Raw genomic sequence first — 13161 nt, forward strand, 5'->3', positions numbered from 1 at the left:
CAACTATTTCTTCACTGATTTACTGAACGGCAAAGCTTATGGTCCACATCCAGAAGCTCTAAAAAGCTCTAAAAGGTGGTAAAAAATATCTCCCATGCACATCTGAGAAAGCATTTGTGATTCTTTCCCACTGATATTCCACGTGGGCTTCTGATATGAATCCACTGCGCTGTCTACGGTAAGGGACTTCAGATGTCCATGTTCCCCGATGTGACGGTGAATATTTGGCCTGAAGACTAAGAACACCGCATCTATCTGCGATTGCACAGGGAAGACAAGTCACCTGCTGCTCAGTGGCTGGGGTCTCCAGGATTTCAACCAGTGTGTTCCCTGGCTGGTTCCGGATCACATCGATGATCAGCTTTTTGGTCCTGACAAAGGAGAAAAAGCAGACAGATGTTTAGACAGCAGTTTTGATGCACAAAAAACTGTTTCTCCCGTGTGAATACAGAAGGCAGCTTCAATGATGACGCCCTAAAGTGAAACATTCTTGCTCAAAGCGCCTAAAAGCCTGAAAACACCCGATAAGCAAAGTCTGGGCTTTGCATGCTTAATGAGGTTAAGATTAGTCTCTCAGTAACGCACACAAACGTCATAAGATCTCTTATAGAAATACACATTTTTCTCCCCACAGATCACTTTTGGAAGAACAGCAGGGACAAGCGCTGCAGATATGGCCTGCTGCTGACAGACTTAGGAGGCCGTTCCTGACTGACTCCTGGGCCTGTGGACACACTGCAACTAAATTCCTGCTTTTCTTGCATAGAAAAAGGTATAAGACAGTGTGAAGGCCAGTGGAAGCAGCAGTCCCCTGTGGCCTTGGAGGCTTTGGGCTTTGGGTGAGCCCAGCAAAAAGACTGGGAGTTCAAAGCCACAGGAGATTAGCAGATAGAGCCCTGTCTGTGCTGTACGGAGCTGAGGGTACAGAGCTGCTCTAGACAGGTTCGGGGCTGGAAAACCACCCTGGAAATGCTGAACTTACGTTCTTCCACAGGTGCATGTTAGCAACTGGCTGTCCCTTTTAATTAGGGGTTGGGTTATGTAATTACATCGAATGTGGGGCTAGCGCTGTATTTCTGTAGAACGTGTATGAGGCCCTAAATTCAATCCCCCATACTGTCGACACCATACAAGACAAGACAAAACAAAAAATAACAAAAAAGGGCACACGTGCACTTCTGATCACTGTTGCACATGGTGGGGGGGCCCATTATTTGACAGTGGCTCTCTTCCAAAAAGACAGAAACATCACTGTTTTCACAGCCCTGCTCCCCTGCTGCTCCCCTACTGAATTCCAGTTCTCTAACCACAGGAAATGTCCGTGAAACAAGAAATGAAAATAAAACTCACATTTTGAAACGTAAGGGCGTCTGCTCCTGGATCAGTTTAGTTAACCCCAAATGTGAGGCTTCAGAAACAGAGATAAGACCCGGTAAGGCTTTTCTCATTTCCTATTTATCTCAAGCCTTCCCAGGAAGAGTGAACACAACAGATGTGGCTTTTTTTCTCCCTTCTCCCTGGCCTCCGGAGAGCAGTTTCCTTTGGCCCTGTGACCCTTGCCTGCTGGGGCTTTTCAGGCTGTCTGAGAATGCGTGGCCAGGGAGTCAAAGGTGGGTAAACGCTAATTATAGCCCGTGGGAGATGGCACTGTTCCTGAGGTGCCCGGGGCTCAGGAAGCTGTGTCCCTTCCCTCCTCCCCCACACCTAGCTTCCTTCGTCATCATCAAGAATGAATTAGACAGAAACATTATTATGACTCCAGAGACAGAGATTTAGTATATATCCCAGGCTGGCCTCAAATGTCAGATCCTAAGGTGTCTGGATTACAGGCATGTTCTCCCATACCTGGCCTTAGGCAGAAACACTGACTTGAAAAAACCCAAAGCTTTAGACCATTTAAAAATATCAACTGTGAGTGATTCTTATTTGAAATAACATTCGGCTAATTACCAAATACGTGACATCATTTATACTTGCATCCATCAGGACAGAAAATTGTTTGTTTGCTCACTGAGTTGCTGAAGGACAAATTGTACAAATAACACCCCCCCACCCCCCGCCACTGGAATTCTAGATGACGTCAGGCCTGTGGAATTAATTGCCAAAGTTCTTCTACCTTCACAGTCCCTCTAAGTCAGCACGTACTTCGGTGGCAAGGATCTCAACTTCCCCTCCCTATATTATGTCTAGTGTTCACTTATAAGTGAGTATATACCCTGTGTGTCTCTCTGCTTCTGGGTTACCTCACTCAGGATGATCTTTCCTAGTTCCATCCATTTGCCTGCAAATTTCATGATTTCCTTGTTTTTCATTGCTGAGTGGTATTCCATTGTGTAAATGAACCACAATTTCTGTATCCATTCCTCTGTTGAAGGACATCTGGGTTGTTTCCAGATTCTGGCTATTAGGAATAAAGCTGCTATGAACATGGTTGAGTAAATGTCTTTGTTGTGTACTTGAGCATATTTTGGATATATGCCTAGGAGTGGTATAGCTGGATCTTGAGGTAGCACTATTTCTAATCATCTGAGAAAGCATCAGATTGATTTCCAAAGTTGTACAAGTTTACATTCCCACCAGCAATGGAGGAGGGTTCCCCTTTCTCCACATCCTCTCCAGCATGTGTTGTCACTTGAGTTTTTAAGTTTTCATTATGATGGATGTAAGGTGAAATCTCTGGGTTGTTTTGATTTGCATTTCTCTGATGGCTAAGGATGTTGAGCATTTCTTCAAGTGTTCCTCTGCCACTTGATATTCCTCTATAGAGAATTCTTTGTTTAGCTCTATACCCCATTTTTTAATTGGATTACTTGATTTGTTGCTTTTTAAGTTCTTGAGTTCTTTACATATTCTGGATCTTAACCCTCTGTAAGATATAGGGTTAGTTAGTTAGTTAGGCTGTTGTTTCGTTCTGATGACATTGTCCTTTGCTTTACAGAAGCTTTTCAGTTTCATGAGGTCCCATTTATTGATTGTTGCTCGTAGAGCCTGTGCTGTTGGTGTTCTGTTCAGGAAGTTGTCTCCTGTTCCAATGAGTTCTAGGCTTTTCCCCACTTTTTCTTCTAACTGGTTGAGTGTATCTGGTTTTATGTTGAGGTCTTTGATCCACTTGGACTTTAGTTTTGTGCTGGGTGATAAAGATGGATCTATTTGCATTTTTCTACATGTAGCCATCCAGTTAGACCAGCACCATTTGTTGAAGATGCTGTCTTTTTTCCATTGTATAGTTTTGGCTTCTTTATAAAAAATCAGGTGTCCATAAGTGTGTGGGTTTATTTCTGGGTCTTCTGTTCAACTCCCCCTCCCTACCGTGTGCTCAAGGACTATGGACATGGACAGGCATATCGAAGGCCACCTGGAGCTCTTTTCCCCTGTTCTCCTGCCCCCTAGTTCCTGTCACTTATGACCTGTGTGGGCCAATAAAAATTACATACTTCTTATAGGTTTTTTTTTTTAAATTTTTCAAATGGAAACAGTTCGACAGAAAGACATCATGTAAAAGCCCTTTGTGCTGGTGTCTAACCAATGGTGGGGAGCACTCCCATAACCATGAAAGCTATTGCCCATGATGGCATCAAGTACAATCAGCGCCAGAAACCTAGCTAGACAAGGTTGATGGATGTGAGTGCAGGATGCACACTCTAAGCTAAAGACTTAGCAGGGGGAAGAATGCGCAATACCTCCTTAACAATCTCTTCCATTCATTTCTCACAGAAGTGAAAATATTTTTGACACATTGAGTTAAAAATAGAATGTATTACTAGACAGTTTCAGCTCCCAACAAAAAACAGTGACATATGAAGGTGGTAAGAGGCCTGTCAGTTACCCTGATCTGACTGCCATGTATGGCATCCATGCATTGAAATGCCATGCTACATTCTATAAATAGGAACACTCATCATGCATCATTAAAAAATGTATACAATAAATGCTGGAAAAGTGAAGGGCAAGAAATAATTCTACCCAATTCTTTTTAGGATGTGGCTTTTAGAAAAATTTAAGGTTCCATGTGTGGATCCTATTAATTTTTTTTTCAAGTGCAATAGTCAAACATTCCATTCTTCAAGCGGAAACTAGTAGTCTGAAGACCTACTTAGTCAGAGGACCTCAGCACACAGAGGACTCTGGATGACAGCCCACTGTCTGAAACACAAATGGGACAACGGAACGCTCCAGGGCATAATGGGGAGACAAAAATCACAAGACAAGCTGCAGTTCCCAGAGCCCCTCATCATCCTGTGGGAGTTATCTGCATCTCCTACCACCCCTACCTCCTGTTTGTGCTGTGCATGAAACGTAAACACGCCAAACACATTCTCTACCCTGAGACTACAGATGGTGGGGAACGGCCACGTGGTGCTGTGAATCAACCTGGTTCCTCTGCAGGAGTAAAAAGTGCTCCCAGCCCAAGCACTCCCTCTTCCTCTAGCACATTTCCAAGAAAAGCCCCAGAGGTTTCTAAGGCTCCGCAGAGTAGCATCTACAGGGAGTTCACATCTTATCTCAGTTGCCAATGACCTTCTTAATGTGCCCTCCTCACCCAGGGCCAGCGTAACTTTCTAGCTGCACACTGTATATCAACCTGTAGAGTGCACAGGAATCTCCATTCAGAACATGGCTGCTATGGCAAGAGATCACATCCAAAGGCCTTCTAGGTCTGTGTGATCAGGTTGGAATATGGACATGTCTTTAATTGCCTCTGGAGACAGAGGCAAGCAGATCTCTGAGTTCAAGGCCAACCTGGTATAGAGCAAGTTTCAGGTAAAGAAAAGCTTAGGTCCAGGTGTGGTAGTACATGCCTTTAATCCCAGAACTCAGGAGACAGAGTCATGCAGATCTCTGAGTTCTGTTCAAGCAGCTCGGTTGAGTCAGCTAGCTGAGAGGCAGTGCAGTGGAGTTGAATTCATGGCAGTTCAGAGGCAGTTTTCCTGGGACAGTTTTACAGAAACAGGTTGAAAAGAGAACAAGCTAGATACAGGTAAAGACAGAATGGGCCAGGGAATGAGAAGGAGGCAGAAGATAAGAACAGATTGCTGGAGTTAGTTTGAGGCCAAGTAGAGTAATTCAGAGGCTGAGAGAAAAGCCAGACTGAATAAGTCACCTGGGAGAGGAGTTTGAGCCAGAACAGTTGAGCTGACCCAGCCAGCCAGCACTCAGTAAGAACAAGAAAGGGTGAGCTTATTCAGCAGTAAGCCTCAGAGGCAGAAAACATTCTAGGTCTAGATCATATTTTGTGGAGGCCAGAAGCTTCCAGGACTAGGCCTAGGTTAGCAGACAGAGGGAGTAAGCCTCGAAGACAACAAATGAATCAGGCGAATAAAAGTTACTTAATAATATAGTATTCAACTATCTGTAAGACAGGCTCATCCACACATGAAAAGACCTCTAAGTCTGGGAGAGAATGCCTGAGGAATAATGAAATCCATTAGAGAGTTTACTCCTCAGAACTCGGATGTAAACACGAGCCTTTCCATGGAAAGGCTCCTTGGGCTGGCCACTCCACACAGGGCTCTCTTTTCTGTGCCCAAGGTCGAGGAGGAACTGGTGCATGTGGGAACCAGGGAATACTTGGTGTGTTTAAAACGGCAGTAATATCCGTACATGTTTTTTGGCAGTGGACCTCAAACATCACCTCTGTCACTGAGCACTCTGGCCAGGGTAAACCAAAGATGAGGGAATGGTTCCAGTAGGAGAATGGCTATTTAAACTGCATCATGGGAATGAGGAAAATTCTTGAGAGATGACAATGTGGGCATTTGAGCAGCTAAGTAGGATTGAAAAACCACAAATACTGGCTCAAGTTAAACACATAGTTCTGTGACAAAGTAAGCTGAATAAAGTTGTAAGGTCACATATTTTAAGATGAATCACAAATTATAAGGAGAGATTTACGGCTGTACAGTTCTTTATAGTTTATAGGCCGTTGATCTCACAGGATGGTCAAAGCTCTTCCTGACATTTCCAAATGAAGGTAACGGCCAGCAGAGCACCTTGCTGAGTCCATGACTAATAAGTGACACTTTGAGGCAGTAATCCACTGTCATCTGAAGCTCTTCTAAACAGGCTTTTCTGTTTAATAGACTATGCCTGGTTGCCCAGGGAAGGGCCAACTGAAATCACGTTTCTTCCTATTGCAGTATATGCTCTCTGTACACCTCACATCTGCTCTCCCCCCCCCGTCTTAGCCAGATGTGACGGCGCCATTGCCTTGCTGCACTTCCCATTCTTTTTTCTAGAGCTACACGGGCCCTGGGATTGCAAAAAGCCTTGTGATTAAGAGTGTAGGCTCTGGAGGACTAAAGTTATCTTGATTTAAATCTCTATTCCAGTAACTGGCATGTTGCCCAGGGAAAGGTTTACATCTGTTTATATCTGTCTTGCCCTTGCTGTTCTCATCTGCGAACTTCTGATGGTAACCGTCACCCTCATGAAGTTCCCGAGAGTACTGTAAGCACGCTCTCTCGCTCTCTCTCTCACACACACACTCACGCATGTAGCACGTGCCATTCTTTCTCCCTCCTTCCCTCTTTTCCCTTCTCCCCTCCCTCCATCTTTCTTTTCTTTGTGTTGATTTTTTTTCTTACTATCAATGTGCTTTTCTGTTTTAGTTATTTTGTGTGTATAAGGGTCTTGCTTGCATGTACGTCTTTGCAAAGGCATGCTTGGTGTCTTCGGAGTCTGGAAGGGGCATCATACCCCTGAGACTACAGATGGTTGTGAGCTGCCATGTAGGTGCTCTGAATCAAACCCAGTTCCTCTGCAAGAGTAACAAATGCTCTTAAATGCTGAGCCATCTCTCTTCATCCCCAATGTCCTTTCTATACAAAATTTTATATAAATATAATAGGCAAAATATTTGCAAATCCCAGATCTGCTAACATGAATACTCAAGGAACACTTTCAGCTCAGGAATAATAGCATCTTCATTTAAAACTAGGTAACGGATGTTTGTTTTCAAGTACCAGGAACCAAGAGCTATGTGAAGCCAGGAAAGTGCTCTGTCACTGAGCCCTTAAAATGAGCCAAAAGACTTGGATGGGCATTCTACAAAGGTGAGATTCAGCTGCTCAGCAAGCACCTGAGGAGGTGTTCAGCATCACTAGTGAAAAGGGAATTACAAACCAAAGCCACAGTGAAATACTCTCACACCCACTGAGATGACTAGCAATGAGATAAGAAAAGGGTGTGTGCGTGTGAAGGATGTGGAGAAAAACAGCCACGGCTACACAGAGAAGCCCTGTCTTGAAAAGTCTGGAACTCTTGCATTTCGTTGGGGGACATGAAATGGTGTGGAGAACAGTTTGGTGGACCACCAAAAAAACTGTACAGAGGCTTAGCATCCAAACCAGCAAGTTTATGCTCAGGTAGAAAATGAAAAGAAGTGAAAAGGGGTGTTCAAACAAAAACTTGCACCTGAAGAGCATGAGTCATAATATCTAAAAGGTGCAAACAACTCAAATGTCCATGAACAGATGAATCTGCAAACAAAGGTATATCCATCTTCTGAACATTATCCAGTGAAATATCTGTTCACTAAAAGGAATAAAATACTGAAGCATGCCATAACATGGCACCTTTAAAATATTACTTGGGTAAAGGAAACCGGGAACAGAGAACCATATGTTATATGATCCCATTTATGCAAAATATCTAGAACAGGTAACAGTCACAGAAACAGAAAGCACACCAGTGGTTAGCTGGTGGAAATTGATAGTGTTGATGGTTGTATTATATTGTAAATGTCCTACATGGCCTTGAAAGGAGCTGGCAGGGTGCCCTGGGGAGCCAGAGTCTGCAGCACAAGCCCAGGCTGGGTAAGGCCATAAGGTAGCAGCCCTTCCCAGATCCATCCCTTCCCAAACACATCTGACTTTTATGGTTTTGTTTTGAAGATATGAATTCCAAGAATGTGCTGAAGTGTGGTGACTCCTGTCTCTAGTCAGTGACCGTGCATATGCTGTTCACATGACTTCATACTGTAGGTGACTCACACTGCGATTCCCATTCATCAGCGTTAGAGCAGTCGGCATTCAAACAACAGACAGACCCAAGTAAGAGGAAATTTCTTCTCATTATATATGAGAACAAAGCTTATGAGCTCGTGGGAGACTTAGCCTCATTTCATTTGCGTGGCAGAACCACATCATCTGCCCTTCCAGTTACCTGGGTAACCTGCCTTTCCCATTATCTGGAGACTACTTCCCCTTCCCCACTTTCCCTCCTGCCCTGTCCTGAGCTGTGGGAAGTTCAGCCTGACTTGGTCCTCAGCTGTCCAGGCTGCCCCTGGCCTTGTCCTGCAGCTGAGCTTGTGCCCTGGGACTATACTGTGGTCCTCACTGCCTGGCAGGCAGAAATGGTGCTGGCCTCCTTCTGACTGCTGGACCCAGCCCCAAGCTACCGGTGAGGTTCTTAGGTGAGTGAATGGCACCTGCTCGCTTCATGAGAAATACAGTACTTGTTTTAAATGCGAATGTTTCGTTAAGCTCTTTGAGGGCAAGAAGAGTAAGACCCTATTGCCAAAACATGGACCATAGAGCATATACAACTGAGCTGGTGCTGACCTAGATGCTTCATCACTACTGGCTTTCACAGTGCTGGAAGCTGTTACACACACACACTACCAGAAGACACCTGTCATCTGTGCCCCTTTTTACATTGTCGGTTTATACTAAAAATAAAATTAGGTTAGCAGTGTTTTCTTGTTACTCTTTCAACCTCTTAGAAATACATGCTGACTTCATTCTTTTAAGGAATCAACTTATGACATGCAATACTAAAAACCAAGGCTGACTTGCCAGGCTGTTCTAATATTGAGTTTCCTCCTAAATGGATGGATGAAGAGTCCATTACCCGCTGGTTTGATGGAAACATTTAATGCATTCAGGATTCACCTTTTAAAGGAAGGACCTGCTGAAATTCAGTCCCACTTGAGTCTGCATGGTTGGGTCATGCTGCTGGAGACACAAACTGTTTAGCCCGGCCCACACTTACTTTATCATGAGGCTTCTGCCATCCACAGCCTCACCATCCTTGACGTCGTACTTGCTTGTCAAGGAAAGGGAGATCTCAGTCTTTGAGAGCTGATTTAGTGTGTTTTCCTTGTTAGGGTCGTGGGGGTCAACTGCTCCCTCCCCTGGAAGGACAAAAAGAAAACAATGTTATTTTTTTCAGCTCATCTGTGTGGTCACTGCTTCATAAGGCAAGATAAGGGTTCTAAGGACACAGTATAGGCTCAGGAATGAGACTGGAGATTTACAGGACTCATAAAGCCTGCATATTCCAGGACATCCAGCGTGCATTTTAAAGCATTTGATCAAAACAGTAAAATAACGTGGGGCATAGATATTCACAGAAGAACAAAAGCAAAGAAAGAGTTTTTTTTATTCTTTGAATAAAAGAAACTTCTAGAAAACACAGTAAGGACTCTGCCATATTTGGACAGGTTCACTTTTCATGTTTTCTTTCTTTGTGAAACAGAGTAAGTCCTTTTCATTGTCTCCAGGGCTTACCTTCAACAAGGACAAATTATTTTGTAACCCAAGACCCAAGAAATTACAGAAATTTGGGGGAGGGGTGTGTGGAGCCATAAAATGGCTGCTTGATTCTAGCCTGCTTGGAATCCATGAAGCACAGTGTGCTTAGCGCGACCTGGTGATTTTTCATCCCTGGACCGACCACAGGTGTTCTTTGATTGTTAGAGGCTTGCTCAACTGTTTAGATTTGGCAGGTATAGTATGAGGACTTTCCTCCTGCTTTGAGAACTTCCTTGAGAATGTCTTGCTTTGTGATTTTCACTGAAACTAGTTCTTCCCCCAGATTGCCCATTCTTATTCCATATAAGCTGTAACCTAAAGATCATTAAATGAGACTTGATCAGAATTTTGTATTGTCTCCATTCTTTGCATCTCTTGTTCCAACCCATTCTCACCCCCTCTCTTAGGGTCTCGTTTGACTGACCTGCAGGTCGGGTCAGAGGGGGATTGGGGCGTTGAGCCCAGGACCCTTGTATACGTTAAGGAGGTGCTTTCCCATGGTGCAACACCTTGGCCCTGAGTTAATGAGGTCTTATTGTGTAAGCAGAAGGAGAAAACCGATTTCTGCTTTGTACTGTCAGTGGCATACAGTTTCTTGGTCGGGTGGAAGGAGCCCTGCCTGCTTCCCCCTGTCAGTACAGGGACCCCATCTGACTTTTGTCTGTGTGTGCTGTACTGTCTATGCGGGTTCAGATGTGCCTCAGTCGGTTGTGTTGGAGTGTGGAGTCCTGTTTCCTTATAGTCACCCCTCATCTCTGACTCTTACAGTCTTTCTGCTTCTTCATAGATCTCTGAGCCTTGAGGGGAGGGGTTTGATGAAGATGTCCCATTCAGGACAGAGTGCTGCAAAGGCTCATGCTCTCTGCACATTGCCTATTTGTGGGTCTCTGTGTTACTTCCCATCTACTATGAGGAGATCAGTTCTGGTCAATGGAGTCTCATTGGCTATATTAAGCACAAGATGAACTCAATAGTATGTTTTTGGACTTATCTCATATTGCTCTGTTTGGGCTTTTTCCTTGTTTGTTTTGTCTTGGTGGTCTCTTGTTTACCTTGATCTCTCGCTGTGTGTGTGTGTGTGTGTGTGTGTGTGTGTTGGAGAACATTGTGTGTTTCCTTTTCTTTCTTTTTTTAAAGACAGAGAACATAACGTTGGGTCAGTAGGGAGATGAAGAGGATATGAGATCAATATAGTAGGAGAAAACATGCTCAAAATATACTGTATACAAAAGTTCTTTTTTCAAAAGGAAAAAAGGGAGAGAATGGTCGCTATTATCCCTGGAATGAACGAGCAAGGACTCCGTAAGTTCTCACCGAGAAAGGATTCCACTGTGGGCACCTCTCCCAGCGACTCCAGCAGCTCCTTCAGCAGGTCATTCTTTTCAGTGGCAATGGCATCCTGATGTTCCAGCAGGAGCTATACAGACCATGACAAACATGCAGAGACAGAAGTCAGTCCCGATGCCCTTTTAGACTCACTCTTCCAGCTCTACTTCCTCAATGTTTTCACCCAGTATTGCTTCCTATTTTTTTTTTTCAAAAAGATTTTAGGCATCATAGCTGGGCACGACTGTTGGTTGCCTCCCTCCTTTGTAAAAGCAGGACGACAGGAAGTTTGCTATGAGGTTGTATCTCTTCATAATGCCAGAGGCTATGCTCAATGAGGTCTCACCACCATGACTGCCAAACACGGGATAAACATGCCGCAGTGGATGGGGAAAATCCACTCTATGTAGGCCTCAACCCTACATAAAGAACTACAGACGACTAAGGAATGCTGAGAGCAGGAGAAATAAGTCTTCCTGAAGGAAGGGCACACCAATTGATCTGTTATCCAATATCCAAGGCCAGCCCCCAAGTCATACATACAAATAACATACAGACCGTGTAGGTTATATTTAGGAATATATATGTATGTACATATATGCATTCAGTAACAAAGAAAAAAAGAGGCCATGAATTTTAAGGAGAGCAAGGAGGGCTATTTGGGAGGGTTTGGAGGGAAGAGAGGGAGAAAGGCTGTAATTTTATTATAGGCTCAAAAGTATAAAGTTTATAAAAGCAGTTTTATTCTTATTTTTAATCATGTGTATTTGTGTGTATCTGCATGTAGGTTTGGACATGTGCTACAGTGTCTGAAGAGGCCAAGGAGAGACTGTGATCTGTGGGAGCCGGACCTGCGTGCAGTGTGCTGCTGGGAACTGACGTGTGTCCTCTAGAGGAGCAGTGCAGGCTCCTGGCCACAGAGCCATCTCTCCACCTCTGCGCAGATGTCACACACAGTTCTGAGAGCCACTACACTTGTACACATACACACAGCTTCAACTTGTCCCACAGGGAAATGGCAAATGGCACACTGAGAAACTGTAGCAAGGACTGGAGATGGCGCTCACTTGAGAGCTCCCCTAGGGTGCACGAGGCCCTGGGGCTGATCCTATATACTAGATTAACTGGGTGTGGTGGCGCAGGCCAGTAATCCCTGCACTGGAGATATGGAGACAGGAGGATCAGAAAGGATCACAAGTTCAAGGTCATTGCAAGGTCTGAGGCCAGCCTAGGCAATATGAGACCATACAAGAAAGAAAACCGCCTTAGTTGGAAAGGGGGATACAGAATTCTCAGCACAGTCTTGAGGATGAACTCAGGTCCCACTGAACTACCTCCCAGTCACCCTCCCCTGTTTAGTTTAGTTGGTCAGGAAACAGTAAGAATAGTTCAAGGCAAAGACAGTAGAATGCTGGGCCATAAAGCCTGAAACTGAGTGACAAGGGCTGGGGGTCCTTCCTGGCCTTACAGACATCACTGTTGTTTTCTGGGTTGGAGGGCTGGAGGGTGAAACTAGGAAAGAGAATAAATACATCTGTTTTTGTTCACATTTCCAAGCGGAAGCAGTGTTTCCAAGCTATTGATAGCTCTGGGGACAGGAGCTAAAGCTTATCTTGGGCTCCTGAAACTGTGGCTCATAACCATAAAGCCAGTGCTTTTTCTTTACTGAAATATAATTCATTTAACATCAGACCCACTCATTTAAAATATATCATGCATCTTTAGCCTCTTCAGAGTTGTGCAGCTATTTCTACTGTTAATAATTTTCTTCCTTTCTAAAGATAATAATCTGTGTGTGTGTGTGTCTGTGTGCCTGTGTTTTGAAGACATGAGTTTCATCCTGTGTACCTCAGGATGGCCCAGAACACACAGCCCTCAGTCCTCAGTCTTCCCAGCATGGGGCTCACCAGTGTGTGACAACACAACCGCTTGTGCTATGTTTTCTTCATTCACCTGTGGCAGACACCTGACCAGTGTGGACGCTGCTGCGTGACTCCTTCATCAACCTTGCCATCAAACCTTTGGGAGCGCAGCTGGAAGTAGACCTGTGGGTCACATGCTACTTGTGAATTTTATTTCCAAGGAACTCCTATATTTTCCATAGCAGCTGCACCATCTTCATTTCCATCGGTAGTGTACAAGGGCTCTGCTTTCTTCCTATCCATGACTATACTCATTCTTTTCTTTTAGATTTTCTCCGCAAATAGCAGTCGTGCAACGGGTCTTAAATGGGATCTCATTTGGGCTTTGATTTAGCTTTCTTCCAACATTAATGATGCTGAAATTTTCACGTGCTTATGGA

The 13161-nt window shown here is 44.3% G+C and overlaps 1 protein-coding gene across 1 annotated transcript in view; it reads right to left on the bottom strand.

The window, feature by feature from the left end:
• Iqgap2 (IQ motif containing GTPase activating protein 2) overlaps positions 1 to 13161 on the bottom strand; it is a 257708-nt gene that overhangs the window by 10259 nt on the left and 234288 nt on the right. Inside the window, exons 29-31 of the mRNA XM_060385592.1 lie at positions 10848 to 10950; positions 8992 to 9133; positions 284 to 371 (exon numbers count right to left, since the gene is read on the bottom strand). Of these exons, the coding sequence (XP_060241575.1) occupies positions 284 to 371; positions 8992 to 9133; positions 10848 to 10950 (333 nt within the window). The remainder of the gene's footprint in view (positions 1 to 283; positions 372 to 8991; positions 9134 to 10847; positions 10951 to 13161) is intronic.

The sequence above is a fragment of the Meriones unguiculatus genome, chromosome 6 (genome assembly GCF_030254825.1).
Source record: "Meriones unguiculatus strain TT.TT164.6M chromosome 6, Bangor_MerUng_6.1, whole genome shotgun sequence".
Lineage (NCBI taxonomy): Eukaryota > Metazoa > Chordata > Mammalia > Rodentia > Muridae > Meriones > Meriones unguiculatus.